Raw genomic sequence first — 20,462 nt, forward strand, 5'->3', positions numbered from 1 at the left:
AGAGAGAGAGAGAGAGAGAGAGAGAGAGAGAGAGAGAGAGAGAGAGAGAAGCCCCACTGTTAGAGGTCCAGTCTATTCCTGTTGTTCCCTGGCCCTATTGTGTACTCCTGTCCCTTAACTAATGACTTCAGATGCTGTGGGACAATGGTCTTTTATCCTGTCACTTGTATTATTTTTAATTAAATACTGATTGGCCAGTAGCCAGGCAGAAGTATAGGCGGGGCAACCAGGCAGGAAGTAGAGGCAGGGCAATAAGAACAGGAGAATTCTGGGAAGAGGAAAGCTCAGTCTGTAGTTGTGATGCAGACACAGAGGAAGCAAGATGTCACTGCCTTGCTGAATAAGGTACCAAGCCACGTGGCTAACACAGACAAGAATAATAGGCTAAAATAAGTTATAAGAGGTAATAAGAAGTCTGAGCTACTAGGCCAATTCATTTATAATTAATATAGACCTCTTTGTGTTTCTTTGGGACTTGATGACTGCCAGAACTGGGCAGGATAGAAACCTCTGTCAACATTCAAATTGTCACCCTTAATCAGTATCACCAAAGTCCATTTCACTGGCAAGTCTTGCTGTGATTTCAAATGCAATGAATCCAACCTTATACTTCCACTCCTGGACCCCTTGTATATGTTGTCCAGATTGTCTTTAATGATCAGGTAGATACTCCTCCAACAACCCAAATTCAAAGTTCTCATCTTTAACTTTCCCCCATGACTCTTCTCTGTACAGAAACTTCTGCTCTTATTAAGTTAGAATTTGAAAATAAACAATCCACCTTGTTCTAATTCATGTCAACAACTCATTTTAGACTCTATCAATTACACAGTTCTGTTAAGGTTTTCTTTGAAATTTCATTGCGTTTCTCTCAGTATGTCATTACATTTGATTCAACGCCCATGCTACAATATAATAAAATCTTCATCCTAGGGTCCTTATTTCATGAAACTTAACCTAACCTGGACTTCCAAAGTTGCTATTTAATATATGTTCCCTGAGTGTTATTTTCTTTAAATATTTAACCTTTCCTCAACTTTTTGCCTTGTTTACAATTTTTCCTTTCCATCTCTTTAGTCACTGAATGGAACTGAGATGCTCCCTCTCCTAACTTTACCCACTGAAGTTCTCTCTCTCTTTCTTTCATGCAGTTTTCTCTTCCACTACAATTTTCCTTGACCCTCCCTGCAGGAAGCAATCACTGCCTCTCTGAATCTTTATTTCTCTGTTTGCATTCTTGTGTCAAATGATACTTTCAAGAAATTGCAAAATCATCTCAAGCCCTAGGCAAACTGTGAAGAAATGGGCAACTAATCCTCCTAATCCAATTACATATTTCTACATTTAAAGCAGTCAATTATATTGTAAATGAAACCACACAAAGGTGATCCAGTTGATTACTATTTACTCTTAATTACATTCTTAAGATCTGGTATGCAAGGTTCTGGAATGGATTTGGGTCCATATGCTCTACTTCCCAGCTTCCTGTGACACTCTGAAACACTGTCATGATCTTTTATCCTTTATATGAGAAGTATCTTGGGAGACTGAGCTCAAAATTTAGGGGGAAAAAAAGGAGGGAGAAATTACAAGGTGACTACTTAACAGAATGAGGACATTTTTTAAAAAAGTAAGAAGAAGATACATATTGTCTGTCTCATTGTTCTAGAGGAAAAACTGAACTTGGTGGGACACAAGGGAGTGTGTGTGCAACCACCAAGCACAACCTTGATGATGCTAGCGTTGCACAGAAAAAAAAAATGGCACATTGGAAAATCTTCAAGTGCAATTTATTAAGAGAGGAAAAGGGAAAAAAAAGGATAAAAACGTATCTCAAATTTTGCATCACTCAAACATCCTTACTAGGAAAACAAAGGAAATAGGAAAAGAAAGCAAAGATCAGGGCTGAAAGTTAAAATAGTTAAACTTTTTTTTTTTTTTTTTTAAAAAAAAGATTTAATGAATTTCCTTCCTGGCAGTTTGAGAAAAGATTTAATTGTTCAGGGAGCTAATTAAAAGTGTAGCATTGTTTTCTTATCCTCTGGGGAGAAAAAAATGAAATTGGAACACTAAAACATCAGCCAATTGAGAATTCAAATATTGATAAAGTGACCTAAACATTGAAATTAACAAAATGATACTATATAAAACTTAGGATATTAAATTTCCCAGTTCATTTCCACTGCATTTTATTTCTATCTTGATAATCAAATCAAACAATGCCCTGACCACTCCCTGTTCTACATAGCAAATGGAGCCATACACATCTGCACTGCACTTGCACGAAGAAGGTCATTTATTACTCAGTCATCTTCCTGCAGTGCATGATGGTCTGGGGCTTAAAATAAGAATACGAGTGTGGCTCACAAGGCACAGGTAGAACGCTAGAGCCATTATAACATGTATTACCTATGGAATAAATGCATGTATTATAAACATAAAATAATAATTTGCAAAGTTTTTAATTAAGATTAGTTAGCAGTGGGTGGCTAGAGAAATAGCTCAACCAGTAAGTGCCTGCTGCGGAAGCATGAGGAGTTGTGTTCAGATCCCTAGAACTCATGTAAAAAGCTAGGTGTGGTAGCATGCACCTTTAACCCCACTACCATGGTGGGACAAGGTGGATAGGGATGAGCAGATCCCCATGGACCAGCTAGCCTAGCTAAATCAATGAACTGAATCAATTCAGAGTGAGAGACTCTGAACAACATTTTTAAACAAAAAGGTGGAGAGATTCTGTGAGACAATGCTGATTGGCCAGTAGCCAGGCAAGAAGTATAGGTGTGGCAACCAGGCAGGAAGTTCTGGGGAGAATTCTGGGAAGAGGTAATCTTCCAGTCTGCAATCATGACACAGCCTCAGAGGAAGTGAAAAAAATACCAAGCTATGTGGCTAACTCAGACAAGAATTACAGGATAATGTAAATTATAAGAATTAATAAAAAGCCTGAGCTAATGGGTCAATCAGTTTATAACTAATGTAGCCCTCTGTGTGATTCTTTGGGACTTAACGCCTGTGTAAACAGGCAGGACAGAAACCTCTGTCAACAAAGAGAAGTCAAGAAAAGACACAAACCTATATACATACACACCCATACTACACCATACTATACACACACACACACACACACACACACACACACACACACTAGTTCGTTAAAAGAGTACCTTGTAACAGAGGATAGAAGAAACCATAGCTTCACAGGAACTGTAAGAATTTAGGACTAAAAACGTGCAGATGTCATTAATACACAAACAGAAGAGCTGATATACAGTAACCAAGCTTGGCTGTGCTCAGTCAGTGCTAATGTCCTCCAGAACAAACATGATGCGCTGCTACCCCACTTGTTCGATTACTGTATGTGAGTTTCCATTGACTCTATCACAGACACTCTGCCTGGTTTCCATACGAACCGTCCTGTCATGAATCTAACTGTGGACTACTTTACTGAGCATGCATTGACCTTGTTTTTATTTTCCTAACAAAACCCAGTACCCTCAAAAGTCAGTTAATCAGCCTCAGCAATGAAGATATCGCTTGGCTCTGTCACAAGAAAGTACACCTCCCGAAGCATCATCTCACAGGGTATTTCCCCCGGAAGGCTTTACACTTAAAAAAAATGAAGTGTATAATTGGGGTTTCAAAAATGCTGTGTGAACAACAATAAAGTAAGCTACCCCCCAGCAGCAGTTGGCAGGGAGTGGACAGCAATTATTTCATATGGTCCCAGAAACACTGGCTGTCATTTCCAAAGTAAGATAATATACCAACAAGCTAGCTTTGCTAACTGGCAGGATTGCTAAGGTCTCTTTTTCAGAAATGTGATCACACAGATGTTCGGTTGCTTTCTTGCTCGTTGCCACTCCTTTTCCTCCTCTCTGAAATGAAATCTCTGCTATAGAATAGCACTTTGACGGATGCTTGTGTTAAACAGGATGAAGCAAAAAACTCTGTTGGTTGTAATAAAAGATATGAATAGGCTTTGGTTCAGCTTGGGGAAACTGGATGTAAGCACAGCTGCACGGAGATCTTGAGGGAAAACATTGTTTCCATCCAGCATCCTCTCCTTCAACAGGTGCCTGCAGTTTCTCTCCTGTTTCTACTTCTCCAAAGTCTGTCCGGTCGCACATCTCTGTTCATGGAGATAGCTATAATATTGACAGCATAGTGAACATTGTTGTGTGATAGATTCCAAACAGTCGCGAGGCTGTGTAAAGCTGTACAAGCAGATCACATAAATTTTCCCATTTCAATAACTTTCAAATGGAATTTCTTCACTAAGAAATCAAAATGGAGTTTCAAAATACAAGGTGACGGGGCTTAGGAAACAACGCCTGAGAAACTTCTCTGTGAGTCTCATACCAGTCATTAAATATCTATCTGAAGTCTAAAATAACAACTCTTAAAAAAAAAACAATAAATAAATAAATAAAATGTCAACTCTTAGGCTTAGTTAAAGGGCCACCCAAGGAGTGTGTTTTCTGTCAGTGCTTCACTCTGGCGCACACGCACACACACACACACACACACACACACACACACACACACACAGAAAGAGTCAACAACAAGGGTCATTTCACTCCAACTTTCATGGAAATAATCTATAAAATTATGAGAAATGTAGAATAAAGTTCATTGTTTTACCCTTCATTTCTATTTCTAGTTCCTAATCCTGAAAATAAACTCTCAGTTTTAATTATTCCAGGAACATCATTTTGTCTGGAGAGAGGACTCAGAGGTTAAGAGCATTGACAGCTCTCCCAGAGGTCCTGAGTTCAGTTCCCAGCAACCACATGGTGGCTCACAACCATCTATAATTGGATCTGAAGTTCTCTTTTAACATGTTGGTATACATGCAGACAGAGCACTCATACCTAAAAAATACATACATAAATAATTTTTTAAAAAGAAACATTATTTTACCTCCATCATTTCATCTTCTAGTTTGTAAAAAATGCTTTTATATGGTCCCACTGAAGAGCCCATATCCATTTTATCCAAAGAGTGATAAAAATCTTATTCAGATTATTTTTTTCTTACTCTTTCTTCTTAGTCCCCTTTACTCCCTCCCTACTTTCCTTTTCTCCTAGCTTTTTCTCTCTTTGCTTCCTCTCGTGTGTGTGTGCGTGTGTGTGTGCACGCGCGTGTGCGTGTGTAAAGAAGTCACAGATCGCCGTGGCTACTGTGTGGAGAATGAAGAGGAGAAGAGAAGAATAGTGACCAAGAGAATTTCTCAGTAATACCGCTGGTCTTATGTCAGCTGCAGAGAACTGAGCAGGTTTTAAGTTGTTATAGGAAGGACAGTAGGAGATAGAGTTTAGATCATGGATCGAGGAAAGAGAGGAAAGATTACTTCTGAAGTTTAACTGGAGTTTTCAAAAACTACCATGTACTGGGAAGGCTGGCAAAAAGGCAGGCTGGAGATAAATCACACTCAGTTTGAGCAGCCAACCTCAATATTGGAGTGGGCAGGTCAGGAGGAAGAAAGTGCTTCAAGAAAGGTCAAAACGATGCATGGGATGGGGGGGGGTGCTCAGAATTCTAACAAATTCATGTTTGACTTTTCTCTTGAAGCCCTCCAAATACTGCTTTGAAAGAGAAATGTTCTTATTTCCATGTTCTCCAGATTTAAAGATGAACACATATTATGCATGTTTAAATATACTGAAGTTTATAAAAGGGCTAGAAATGACATTCTGTGGTGACCATACCAGCTCCATACATAGCTATCCACAGACATGAGGAAAACTGCCATTTAAAAAGCAACATGACATTAAACCTTCCTCTATCCATCTTTGGGATTATCGGAAAGCATGTATGTGGAGTGAGGCTCTCTTTAGCATCAGGCTGTAGCTGGAAGCTAATTCTTAGGGAAACCTAATCCTGGCTGGCATTTGGCAGGCTTTCTCTCAAACACATTCCTATCACATGTGTGTGCATGTCTGAGAGTGCTTAGATATCCTTCCTTGGGTCCCATCCACCTCTAAAAATCTCCAGCGAGACTCAATTGGCTTGCCACAACACCCCTCCAGTCTCTACCTCTCCAGCTTTTCACCTTCATTCTGGAGATCCAAACTCTAGCCCTTATGCTTGAGGCTAGCAATTCATCACCTAGCCCGTCTGTTTCTCCAGGTCTTCGGAAGCATCTCTAAGAGATGGCCACACAGTACTGAACACTTGCAGTATGAAGTTCATGACCTTACAATCACACGAGGCCACCCATTACATGCAGTGCCTCTGGTCAACAGAAACACACTGACACTAAGTTAGAGCATTCTTCTGCCCCTTCAGGGGTGCCAACTGGGTCTTAACTTTTCTGGAGCATGATGAGTGAAGTTTCACCCACATTTCTGGAGAAAGTCTGTCCATTGGATGACAAGATTGTGTCCTTGAATCATGCTTTCTCCTGAAAACACTGCCAGCTATTTGTCAGGACATCAAAATTTCCAGAAGTTTCAGCTACCTATAGAATGTTCTCATTGACCCATATGCCCTTCGGAAATGCTATTCCTAGAAAGGGTCCTTTGGTGTGGTCAGCCTGGGACACAGTACAATGTCAATATTGCATCCTCTGATTGCTGAGATCACTAACAAATATGACCTCTTTGTGTTTACCAGCCACATTATAGCGAACTAAAACATAACCCAGTGAATTAGTAAAGTCTTTATCACACAAACCCAATTTAGTACAATTTTATAAAGTTGTACACTTTACAGTTAGCATTATTCAACTAAATTGCTGATCTTTGCTTGTATTTTTGACAAATGTTTAGCCTTTGGTTTCCTTGCATTCTACTAGTGTACCACTGTCTCTTAAGCCCTCATCTGAAATTTAAGATGGCCATTTTGATATCCCGTTTGGGTATGGATATTAAATATTTGTGATTATAATGAACTCGATATTTTATTCCATCTTCTAGGATACAATGAGAAACCCTGCAAAATGCTTTACTGTACCATTCAGAGGCATCATTTGCTTAAGACCTCAAACTACAAGAACAAGAAATCAAATGTAAAAGAAAAGGCAGTTGCTGCCTGCAAATTACGTTTACAGTAATTAAGTTGGCCTCTAGTTGTAACATGAGGGCTGGGTTTTTTGGGGTTTATTTCCTGCCCAGTTCCCCACAGCTGGCAAGCCCCAAAGAAAATCACACAGAGATCTCCATAAGTTATAAAACTGATTGGCCTGTTAGCTCAGGCTACTTATTAGCTATTGTACCTTATATTAACCCATTATTCTTTTTTTTAAATATTTATTTATTTATTATGTATACAGCATTCCTTCCATGTATGTCTGCAGGCCAGAAGAGGGCACCAGACCCCATTACAGATGGTTGTGAGCCACCATATGGTTGCTGGGAATTGAACTCAGGACCTTTGGAAGAACAGTCAGTGCTCTTAACCTCTGAGCCATCTCTCCAGCCCTAACCCATTGTTCTTATCTATGTTAGTCACATGGCTCGGTACCTTTATCAGCGGGGCAGCTCACATCTTGCTTCTTCAGTGATCTGGGATGAACTCTGGGAAAAGCTTCCTTCTTCCCAGAATACTCATGTTCTTATCACTCCGCCTCTACTTCCTGTCTGGTTGACCCACCTATACTTCTTACCTGGCCAATCAGCATTTATTTAAAACATGATTGACAGAATACAGACAATTATCCCATACCATCTAGACATTAATAATTCCAACAATCACTACCCAACTGCTTGAAGTTTGCCTTAATACATCATTGGGTATTTAATACCCAAGCCTCCTATCTGTTTATTTAGTAAATACCTTTTTCCCAAGCTGAAAACCTGGGATGCTTGTCTTTGTGCAATCTTCTAACTGTTCCCACAATTCACTATTAAATCACTATAATCATATCTCTCATTTATACAGTTCTGCATGTAACATACTCTGCTCAGAACTTTAATGCCTGTGTTGTTTAATCCTCACAAAATCCAGGAGCTAAAAAACATGATCTACCTCCTGCACAAAAGGAAGCTGCCACTTAGAGAGGGGTAACAGTTTGCCAAAGCCACACAAGAAATCAGCAGCAAGTGTTGCTGAGACTTGGAGTCAGTCTAGAAGATTCCCTGCTCTTAGCTGTACTCAGCCATCTTTTCTGAGGTCCTGCCAAGAGCATGGAAGTGTTCCTGATACCTCAGGGAGGTTTGGCAGCAAGGACACAGTCATCAACCTCCAATGTTCCATCCATGCCCTAATAAGATGCTAATTATCTACCACTCCTGTACAGTTTCTCCTCCTCCCTCGCAACTATAGCTTGAGGGCATTTTCACGGCTTATTAGCAATCTTGCAGAATGGAGGAAGGAGGGGAATGGTATCTATTTATGTAATGAGAAACACTAGAGAATATTTTCAAATACAAAGGAAAGCATTACTGTTGAGCCTAATCAAAAGTTTCCAGTCAGAATCCTTCTCTTGGTGAAATTATAGCCCTGGGACCTCCAATTAATAATGAAAGAAATGAGGTAGCTTGTGGCAACGCATACCATACACTTTACATTTTATGGGGGTAGATTTTCCTGTTTCTTAGAAATACAGCAACTGGTACAGGCCAGCAAAAAGTGTGTAGTTATAAAGAGGGCTGGTGGGAAGGGAAGAAAGATTCCTTGCTAAGCATATTTTCAAACATACTTCTACTCAAGGGGCAAAAGTCACTGCTCTTTTTGCAAGCATTTGATCTTAAAGAAATGCTTAGAACTACATACAGACTCATTAAATGTGTCTCAGAAGTGTTCCCATGCTAAGAACAACCACCTTGTGTTTCAGTTTTAAAAAATAATGTTAAAGAGCCAAGCTGGTATTAGCCCATCAACAGGTCACTGTGAAATGGCTTTACATGAACTCTTCTGCCTGGAATCTTCCAAATGACAGCAAGCATGACCACAGAAAACCAACAGTTGACTTGCTTTCATACAGGACTTACCTCAGGCATCTGTATCCATATGCCAGCTTAACCAGTTAGGAGTAGGGTGAGGAGGGTACCTAGGCATTGGAATTGTAGTGGGAGTGCCTTTGCAAGTGTGTGCACATGTGCATAGAGGCCAGGGGAAACCCTCAAGTGTCATTCCTCAGGATTGTGTCCACCTCACTTTCTGAGACAATATTTCACCCTAGGACCTAGTGCTCACAGACTAGGTGAGGCTGACTGGTCAGCAAGCTATGGAGACCTTCCTGTTTCCACTTTTCTAGAGCAGGGATTGCAAGCTTGACACCATGCCTGGGTTTTTCACATGAGTTCCAAGGGACAAACTCAAGTCCTTGTGCCAACTGACTATGTCCCCAGTCACTGGTGGATATAGTTTCTGGTTTTCAATTATTCACCGGCTTTATCAAAACTCTATAATCTGGTATAAAATGAATCCCTGTCTGTTCTGGGCCACTGTAATACCTAGTGTCTATATGATGGTGTTGGTCATCAGTTTCCTTGTTGTGGTAGTTTGAATGTAATTTGCCCCCATAATCTTATAGGGAATGGCACTATTAGGAAGTATGGCTTTGTTGAAGTAAGTATGGTTTTGTTGGAGGAAGTGTGTCACTGTGGGAGTGGACTTTAGGTTTTCTATGTTCAGGATACTGCCCAGTGTCTCAATTGACTTCAGGCTGCCTGCAAGATGTAAGACTCTCAGCTCTTGCTCCAGCACCACATCTGTCTGTATGCCACCATGCCTCCCATCATGAGGATAATGGACTGAATCTCTGAGACTGTAAGTGAGCCACCTCAGTTAAATGTTTTCCTATATAAGAGTATCCATGGTCATTGTGTCTCTTCACAACAAAAGAAACCCTAGGACATTTTTGCTGTGGGACAATGGTCTTGTACCTTGTAAAGATTTGTTATTTGTATTTTAACAAAATGCTGATTAGCCAGTAGCCAAGCAAAAAGTACAGGTAGGGTGACAAGAACAGGAAAATTCTGGGACAAGGAAAGGCTGAATTTGCAGTTGTCACCCAGACATAGAGGAAGCAAAATGAGAATGCCTCACTGATAAAACGTACCAAGTCACTTGGCTAATACAGACAATAATTATGGGTTAATGTAAGTTATAAGAGTTAATAAGAAGCCTGAGCTAATAGGCCCACCAGTTAATAATTAATGTAGATCTCTGTGTGCTTCTTTGGGGCTGAACAGCTTTGGGAACCAGGCAGGACAAAAACCTCTGTCAACAATTATTTTAAGTGGGCTTCAGTACATGACATTTGCAGGCAGACATTTAGTTATTTCTGTTATTACTATGTAATTATATCACTTCTCCCTTCCCTTTCGTCCCTCTATATCCTCCATATACACTTCCTTGTTCAGAGAAAGACTTTTTTGAAAGCGGAAATTCAAAACTCTTCTAAGAAACTGAGAGTTCTAATTTTTCATAAAAATATCATATAAAAAGATGAAAATCTTTGTCAAACACATGCTATTTTATTGATGTAACTTCTCAAGGGTATTTAACTCTCTAATTTCATGCAATCAGCTAGAACAAATATTAAAGGCTAATAAAGAAGCTCTTACAGAAACACCATCTCGAGAACTTGGAAGACCCCGGATAAGCTTACTTACTACCTCTGTGATGTCAAAGCAGAAATGGAGAGACAGTCATGCGGTCAAGTATTTTTTTGTATTGCAAATAGTTTCTACAGCATGTTTGTCTTTGTTTTATTTTTAATTTTTAGTACATTTTGAATTTATTCATTTGTTGGTTGGTTTTATATCACAACTGCAGTTTCCCCTCCCTCCTCTCCTCTCAGCCTCCTGTAGTGGCATTTCATTTGTACTTTAATAAATAAAGCTTGCCTGAAGATCAGAGAGTAAAACAGCCCCACTGGTCAGCCTTACAGACCAGGCAGTGGTAACACACACCTTTAATACCAGTTGCCATGCTAGTTGCCATAGAAACTGGGCAGTGCATGCCTTTAATCCCAGTGGTGCATTCCTTTAATCCCAGAGGATTATAAAACAGGAGGAAGTTGAGCATCCAGACTGCCTAGGCTCCCCCAAAGCCAGTATGTGCAGTAGGATCAAAAACCCATTGCCATTGTTCTTGAGTTTTCAGTGGTCCTCATTGTCCGCTATGTAAGTCCGGTTTTATCCCATGCTTTGGTGGTCCTTGGACTTTCCACAGGTCAGGGAAGCCTGATTGCTCTTCAAGCTGATGAGGGAGAGGGACTTGATCGGGGGAGGGGGAGGGAAATGGGAGCCGGTGGCAGGGAGGAGGCAGAAATCCTTAATAAATAAATAAATTAAAAAAAAAGATCCCTATCATATCCAAAAAAAATAAAAAATAAAAAGAAGGAAAAAAAACAGGAGGAAACAGCTCTCAGTCTCAGTCTCATTCTGAGATTCCTGGAGGTATAATCGCCATTTTGGATTGAGGTAAAGGTAAGAGCTAATGGCTGGCTCTTTTGCTTTTCTGACCTTCAGATTAAACCCCAGTTTCTCGCTCTGAGTTTTTATTAATCATGTTTCAGCCTCCACCCCACTTTCCCTCTGAACAAAGGGCAAATTCATTATGTTTTATCCAGGTAGATAGTTTCCTACATTCAAGGTCTTCTGAGTTCTTTATTCACAGCAAGATTGCCTTCTTCCCGCTGTATGATGTTCACATTGGGAATACTACAGTCAACTGCCAAAGACAATCCTCAATACTCATGGCACTTATTTTCCTCCTGTTAGGGTTTGTTAGCATCATGGAGTGAGTTAAACACACAGCCACACCTTCTCACATCCCTCCATTTGAATTCTCTGCCCAACGTTTCTCGCTTTCTGATAATTTTTCATAAGTATTTGTTTATGAAAACCTCTATTCTAAAACATAAGCTCATAAGATTCCTGATCTTATCTGGTTCTATGATGTGACCCTCCGCAGCATCTAGAACTGTCAATCAATGTTGTCTAAATGGAAGAATAAGCGATTCAAGATCCTCCACCTATAGGTGAGCCCTTCCATGAAGCAGCTGTATGGAAACCATCAATGATTTTCAGGGTGTGTAACCTGGAATCCAGGGTTTATACATAAGACGTTGGCCTCAAATGGGCCCTTTGAAAGTTAAAGTTACACAGACAGCTATGTAAAAGACTTATCACTCACAATGGGAGGCATATAAAATCCTATCATAGAAATGCATGTCTGTGACATTTAAAATGGAATAAAATTAGTAAGAGACATACTTCACAGAGCATGTACTTTCATTTAAAAAGAAAAAGAAGGTAGAATGTGTTTTTATGGAGACTTCTTATGGAAGAATGAATGGCAGCGAACCAGGATTCAGAGGAAATGACTATAGGCTCTGTATGACCTCCAAAAAGTCACTTAACAATTTCCTCAGGGCCTGCTTTCCTCTCCTACAAAGTGGGGAAAGAAGGATGCGGGCCAGGAAGCTTGAAAGGAAGCCATCGAACACTGGACTCTTAAAAGACAATAGTTAAAGACACAAGCCAGCAACATTTAACCTGCAAAAGCCGTGAAAAGGCCATAACTTTTGGACTGGGTGAACATGCAAACAAATAATACTTTCATAATATATTATTTATTTATATTACACTCAAATTGATGATCCCAGAAGCACAGTCAATAAAATTATGTTTCTGCTACATTTGTATCGGGGAAGAGGAGAGGTGTACGCATATGACATCTGTAGGCCAGAGGACAACTTTTGAGAGTTAGTTGTCTCTTTCCACCATGTAGGTTTCAGGTATTGAACTCAGGTCATCAGACTTGGCAGGAAGCATGTTTAGTGAGCAAACATCCTGCAATTGCTTTTGCAACAATCTTTGCTCATATGCTTGCTGTGTGCAGTCCTTCAAACAATTTTTTTTAACTGTAGCATTTGACAGGTTTAAAAAAGATTTAAAATTGAAGCTAGGTGTGTGTTGCAAATCTTTAAACCAAGCACTTGAGAGGCAGAGGCAAGCAGATCTCTGAATCCAAGGTCAGCCTGGTCTACATAGTGAATTCTAGGATGGCTAGGACTGCATAGAGAGACCCTGTTTCAGAAAACAAAACAATTAGAAAATTATGGATTTGAAAGAGATTATGCTTTATGTGTTACTTTCTCTAGTCATGTTACATGTTCTGTGATTTATTTCTCCCAGGCATGAAACAAGGCAGTTAAACACACACACACACACACACACACACACACACACACACACACACTATAAATTTGGAAGAAGTTTCCTAAAGAAATTATTTTTTCCTACTTCAAAGTTCTTTCTATTTGAAAGTTATTTACTGGTGATTAATTTTATGTTACAGGGAAGCACTGTGAGACATTTCTGTGTACAGTTTCTATTGCTGTTATTTATTTATTTATTATTGTTATTATTATTATTATTATTATTATTGGATCAAACATCACCAGAAACTCTGTAGTGTGTAATGAATTTATTTGGTTGTGTGTGTGTGAGTGAGCAACTTTAAGAGCACCCTTATACAAACTATGAATCAATCAGCCATGATTCATTTTCTTTGAAGTGAACTCTGGCCCCTCCATCCAAGATTCCCCAAATCTGCCTTTGGTAGCCCAAAATTTTGAACTCTGTCAATCCAGGTGCGTTGTTTCTTTAGCAGTGAGATCGACTCGTTTCCCCAGGCTAATCATGAAATTTTCTTCTGTTGTTGCTAGAAGTACACAGCTTCCCGCTGAGGGCCATCATGTTGTATTTGAACAGTGGGACGTGTGTCCTCGTTCATAATGCCCAGAGCAAGAAGCAGCGTGGAAAGGTCCCTTCCTCATCTGGTAATCGGGAAGCAGCCTCCCAAGATTATATAAATATCTCTTAACGAAGCTGCAGCTGAGCTGTGTCAGGCTTGCGCACTTCCAGTTTGCTTTGCCAATGTTGCTTTGTTGCAGTTGGCTGGTGTGAGCTTAAAAAGAAGCACATCGCTAACCACAAAGAATGCTTACTGTTTTCTGTGATTTCAGATCATTCGCAGGCACTTCCTGGGGAGGGGCCCTGCAGCAATTACCCAGATGCTCAAGACACTGCTCCGCACAGAAGGGCCTCAGTGTTTGAATGGGCCAACAAGCAAGGCTACCACAAGTGATGACATATGTGTCGGGCTCCATTCACGGGTGATGTCCACCCCCTTAGGAAGGGTGAGTCCATTTTTGTGCAAATCAAGAGCGCATCCGACAATGATGCTCTCTTGTCTCGCTCACACAAACTGGGCATTCATCAGCTGGATTGCTGGCTTCCAAGGGGGACTCACAGTTGCTAAATGGTTTGGAGGGGGTGGAGCTGTTGTGTCAAAGGGGCAAAGCACAAGGGAAGGACAGGAATCCATCGAGAAAATGAGAGTTGGGCTGGTTCAAGGAGATAAAACACTGTGGCGCTAAGATACCAGCAGGAAAGGACAGAGTGTTTCCCACCCAGCTTGGGTCCTGCGGTGAAAGGCAGAACAGAAAATGACCTGCCCAGCACCCTATAGGGGCCATTTCCAGGAGTGTAAACTTCCCAGCTCATCCTTCCTATGGTTCAGCTTGAAGATTTCCCAGAGGCAGGCTTCCCTCCACAGCAATTCTTTCTTCCTTTCCTCCCCATTTTGATTGTAGCTGATCAAATACAAATGACAATACCTCAGAGGGTCAGAAAATGGCAGAGTGAATTCCCATAACTAACAGGTCTCTTGGTTTAGGTGTTGTTCATTCTTTTGTTTGTTTGTTTGGAGACAGCATCGAATGCATCCCAGACTGGTTTCAGCCTTGAGATCCTCCTGCCTCAGCCCCTCTGGTGATGGAATTACAGATGTGTGCCACCATGCTGAGTCTCGGGTATAGTTTTAAGAGTTATTAAGCCTGAGCCGGGCGGTGGTGGCGCACGCCTTTAATCCCAGCACTCGGGAGGCAGAGGCAGGCGGATCTCTGTGAGTTCGAGACCAGCTCTGGTCTACAGAGCTAGTTCCAGGACAGGCTCCAAAGCCACAGAGAAACCCTGTCTCGAAAAACCAAAAAAAAAAAAAAAAAAAAAAGAGTTATTAAGCCTGTTGCTTTGCTGACTCATAGGAATCCAAATTTTGATTATTATTCATTTAATTTTAATCTCTGTAAGCTAGCCAGAAAAATGCCACCCTCTCATCTACAGGTCGTCCCTTTGGCGCTAAGCTGTATAAATGATGGGTAACCATAGAAACAAACAAACAACAACAACTGGGAGTAGGTACACAGAGAGGAAACTGAGTGGTTAAACAGGGAAGTGGGGAAATTGCCACAGTTTACCAATTCCTGGCGATTGGAGGTGGGGGTGAAGTGAACACAATGAGGAGAAGGAATTGTCAATGAATGAGCCTTGTCTCCTGATGTAAATAATGTCAAAATGGAGCAGGTATGTACACTTAAGTGTCTAAAGTGACGGTGGCAATAGGAGGCATGGTGGATGGGGATAGGCGTGGTAGAACCCATTTTACCAAAATGGACACCCGAATATATTCCGTTATCAAGATAAGGTGGGGTCCATGCTCTTTTCTGACTCTGTGAGCCTATGGCAACAGCACAGAGTCATAGAAGGCTGTACAGACGCAGTTCCTATGTGGGTGCCTGGAGATGTCCAAGCTGAGACGAGCTCCTCTGCCATGAGGAAACTAAAGAGCCTCATGGAGAGGCCACTGTCTCACCACAGCACTGACGGAGTGAGCCCCCAGCCAGCAGTCAGCCTCAACCCCAGACAGGCATAAGGTGAGTAAGCCTGCAGATCCTCCTAACCACATGCCTGAGAGCCGACACAGCGGAGAAGAGCAGCTGTTCCCACCAAGCCCTGCTCAAATTACTTATCTTTGAGCCAAATAATGGTGATCCTGCTAAACTACTGTGTTTGGGGGTGTTTTTTTTTAAAAACATAAAGATAAATAGACCAAATAATGGCCAAGACTCCAGATACTGAAATCACTTCCTGGCACAGAATAAACGCTCTGATGGAAATTGGACTTGCCCTTCTGCCTCCTATGGATTTTCATAATTTGTGTTGATAATTTGTCTAACGTAGCTGTTTTCCTTCTTGGTCTAAGATTACATCATCTGTAAGATAGACCCCAGCTGAGTACATGTACGTGCACTTTGTACACAGTGCTGTGTGCAGACTTGAGTGGGAAGCAGTGTTGATGAGTCACAAGTACACAACACACACACTCACACATACACACACACATACACAAACGCACTGAATTTCTACCTTCTCTCTAAAAACAAAAAACAGACAGACAGACAGACAGACAATCTGGCAGTACTGGATTTGTACTCCCCTGGAAAGCTAACTCACAAAGCCTCTGGCCTTCTAGCATCCTCCAGCTGGTGCTGCCTCCCACCTATTCTCCCCGAGCATGCGCTACGTTTAGATTACTCCAGGCAGTCGGGTTTGTGACATCTACTAGACCAAAAATCCCCTGCTTAGTTGGTTAGGAATTACTTAGTCATACCAGAGTCAACACCCATCTGCAAAGACACATTTATAGATATTTTTTAAAAAACAAAATCAAAACATTAAGAAATCAGAAGTTTAAGTTTTAAAATTGAAAAGGCTAAAATAAAAGGGGGAAACCATAAATGAAATGACGGAGATGTCAACTTAGGTTAAATCACACAGCCGGATGCCATTGTTAACTACTTGTGCCCGCCGTCATACACTAATGCCCTAGGAACCAGAGCTTTTTGTGTCATTGTTCCATGCAAAGTCTGAAAGCAAAATTACATAAAACCCAATGTCTACTAATGAAATCAAACACACTTCAGTGAGGAAGCACTTTGGTTTGGGTATAGTCACTTAAGATGCCCTTATCATACCACTGTATGAGAAATCTCAAGTAAATATCTAGGGAGAAGAATCCATTTCAAGTACTTTAAAATGAAATCTCCCACCCTGCACTACCGGCTATAATAAAAAAAATTTCTTTTTGTTAATGTTATTCAATATCATTCCTGTTTACCTTAGTAAAGAGGTTTGGAATAGGCTTTCTTGCCAGTTAACTAATAAAATAACATATGCCCTAAAAATCAGTAGGCACTCTAAGGAAACAGATAGGTAAAGTCTATCAGCCAAATGAGAAACTGAGTAGTCCTTAGATATGAAAACACAGAGCAGCACTTCTGGACCAACAGCAAGCAGAAAAATGCTGTTTCTTGTTCATTACATATGCACTGCCCATTTTTAATTTATCTCACAGTAGTATATTCCCGTTGCCTAAAAACAAATTTCAAAGTTTCAAAATCAATCTGAAGAATGCTTAATTCTTACACAATCTTAGGATAACCACCCACAAGATGGAAATATTCTGTGGTTTAGCAAGATGTTTGTGATGGGCCCGTGCTGGAGTTGGATCAGGATTCTTGCCTCTGACTTTCATTTGCTATCTAATTGTGTGGGCTTTCTAGATACGCTGTTCTTTTGCCAAACATCATATTGGGTCAACTTTTAAAGTGCGTCCTGTTGCTATTACAAAGCAAGATGCCTTACACCCATGTCTATATCAGGGGCATGATACTCTACAGAAACAGCTTTTAAAAAATCTTTGCTGCAATAGGTATGGAAATATGAAATGAAAATGAGGCAGTATCTACCTCAGATCACGGGGGACTAAACCAGTTGACTAGTAAGGTCCGTGCCTGGGATGAAATTCTTAGCCATCAAATTTCATATCTGAAATGATGCAGCACCAGAAAATCCACACGTGGGGAAGTCCGCACTGTGAACCTCATCAAGCTTTATTCTGGCAGGATTGCGTGGGACTTACATGGAGAGGAAGAGATGGATTTGGGATAAGTAAAGACACGGTGGAGAGGTTTGGAAATTTGAATTGTTGTCACTTTATTTCTAGCCAAAATCAGGGTCAGAATTGAAGCTAAAATGTAAGGGCACTCCCATCAGAATAATGTGAAAACCCAGCTTAGACATAGGAAGAAATCTCGCAGCCATACACGTTGAAATCCACGTAGGGCATTTTCATGTTGCCCAGGGTGAGACAATCTCAGAGCTGTGAGGTTTCATGATGCTTAGGGAAGTATTATTGGACGGAAGTTGGCCCTTAACAAAGTGTATCTGTTCGCTATGACCCAAAAGTTGGTCAGTAGCGAAGGAGTATTAACATCCAGGAAACTGAACTACAGAGTCATTCATGTCATTTCACACACATTTTCCCATACATAAAGATATTCATACCAGGTAGCATAAACCCCTCTCCCCCAGAGCAAAGGGGCAGCAAGAAAATCAGATGAACTTTGTTGCCTATTAAAATGGAAAAACTGTCCCTGAAATAGGGTGTTCCACTTGGAGACTCATGGTTTCCCCAACAACTGTCAATAACAAAACTTCTTTAAGCAGCTCCTCAGGACCCGTCATTCACTCCTGGGGCGCCCAAAATCAACCACTAGAGACTTTCTGCGATTTCCAACCCTAAACAGCAAGATGTACAAGTCCACCCCGCCCTTCCTCGAAACCTGTCCAATTAGGTCTCCAAAGCTGTGGTCTTCTTTTCCTGAGACGCAGAGGGGAACGTGTGGCCAGTGCGCGCGGTTGTCTGTTAAGTAGGGAACTAAGACGCGAGAAGGTCCTCCGAGGAGGAAAACTTCCCGGGCTGGAACTGTAAGTGGCTCAGGCAGGGACCCCAGGGCGAGCGCAAGTGACCCGGGGCAAAAGGTGGCAGCGAAGGCGAAAGGGACTCGCTATGCTGAGCCGGTACCAGCCTCGCACTTGAGCGGACTCCACTACCCATCCATTCCTGCACCACGCTTCCAGGGTGAGCCAAGAGAGATCGCAGCGCTAACTTACCTGGAGGTAGGGCCGTCCGTGCGCCACGCCGCCCACCACGATGTCTGCCGCGGCCATGGTCCCCGTGGGCGAGAAGCCGAAGCCCACGTAACCGGTCGTGCGCACCTCCAGGCGGAAGGCCAGCCGTCCACCCTGGCGGCCCCAGCGAAGCCAGTACTTGCCCTCTGGGTCTAGGACCGTGCCGTGCGGGTACCAGCGACCCGAGCTCCCCGCAGCCGTCGCGGGGAGCAGCGCCCACAGCACCAGCAGCCGCCAGCCGCACATCCTCTTGTCCCGCCGCACCTGGGCTGCAGCCACTTGGGGGCGAAGACCCGCACCGTACTCAGATCCCAGCTTTGGGAACGCCCCGGGGCTGGCCGAGCCGGCACGTTGTCCCCGCCCCGCTGGCGCGGGGTCGTTCTAACCTTTTGCTGGGCATCCACCTGCTGCCACTACCCTACATCACTGAAGTCTGGGCTGAGAAGATGGAAGTGGAAGGAGCTTCCTGCAAGAAGCGGCGAGAAGGGGACCGGTCCCGGTAAAAGGAAAGGAGGAAGGAACGTCTTGAAGTGCAGACTGAGAGGGACACTTGAGAAAAGTGATTGGATCAAATGAAAGCATCCTGCTCAGGACCAGAGGAGAGAAAAGACTCTGAGAGAGTCTGGGGTGCAGTGGAGAGAAAGTGAAAGCACACACACACACACACACACACACACACACACACACCGTTATTGCACAGTCTGCATCCCTGGCTGTGGACTTTGCCCAGTCAGAGAACTTAGTGATACCTGCTCTACCGAGAAGGCACAGTTCCCCCCCACTTCCCTCTCCCTTTCTTTGATCTTTCCTCCTGGTTTAGGAGCTTCCCCTGGGAATCTGATTTGGTTTGGTTTGGTTGGGAAGGGCTGGATGGCTTCTGCAGACACGTCTGAGGAATAGTCAAGGTCAACTTCCTTTGGAGACCTTTTACCCTGGTGGTTTAAGTTCTGGCCATGGGCCTGTTCATCAAAAGTGTTGTTCAGTTTATTTGCCTTTGAACACAACACCCCTATTTCAGATGCTCAGCACTCATATTCGAGATAAATTAGATTCCTTGTTTGTTTATGTACACATTCTCATATTTCAAAAGGCAAATTTAAGCTTTGCTTAAAAATGCAAATGGAAAAACAAATAAGGGTATAAGAGGTCAAAATAAGGGCAAGGATATAGATAAAGCATGATTGCTCTGGGTTTGGAGACGCACAAACCAACTAGGCTTCTTTCTCTCTCCATGAGTGTTAAACATCAGCCCGGGGTTTGCGTGCATGACCAAAAGCAAGCTGGGGAGGAAAGGGTTTATTTGGCTTACACTTCCACCATATAGTCCATCATTTAAGGAAGTCAGGATAGGAACTCCAATAGGACAGGAACCTGGAAGCAGGAGCTGATGCAGAGGCCATGGAGGGGTGCTGTTTATGGGCTTGTTTCTCATGGCTTGCTCAGCCTGCTTTCTTATAGAACCCAGGACAACAAGCCCAGGGATGGACTCATTCGCAATAGGCTGGGCCTTCCCATCAATTACTAATTAAGGAAATGACTTATAGCCCTGCTTACAATCCTATCTCATGGAGGCGTTTTTTCTTAATTGCGGTTCCCTCCTCTCGGATGATTTTAGCTTGGGTCAAGTTGACATAAAAGTGTGTGTGTGTGTGTGTGTGTGTGTGTGTGTGTGTGTGTGTGTGT

General features: G+C 42.1%; 1 protein-coding gene across 1 annotated transcript in view; it reads right to left on the reverse strand.

The window, feature by feature from the left end:
* Window positions 1-19,077, reverse strand: part of Moxd1 (monooxygenase DBH like 1) — an 80,724-nt gene extending 61,647 nt beyond the window's left edge. Inside the window, exon 1 of the mRNA XM_005360916.3 lies at window positions 18,762-19,077. Coding sequence (XP_005360973.1) covers window positions 18,762-19,025 — 264 coding nt within the window. The 5' untranslated portion in view covers window positions 19,026-19,077. The remainder of the gene's footprint in view (window positions 1-18,761) is intronic.
* Between the last annotated feature and the right edge of the window lie 1,385 nt (window positions 19,078-20,462).

Source organism: Microtus ochrogaster, linkage group LG4 (genome assembly GCF_000317375.1).
Source record: "Microtus ochrogaster isolate Prairie Vole_2 linkage group LG4, MicOch1.0, whole genome shotgun sequence".
Taxonomy (NCBI): Eukaryota; Metazoa; Chordata; class Mammalia; order Rodentia; family Cricetidae; genus Microtus; species Microtus ochrogaster.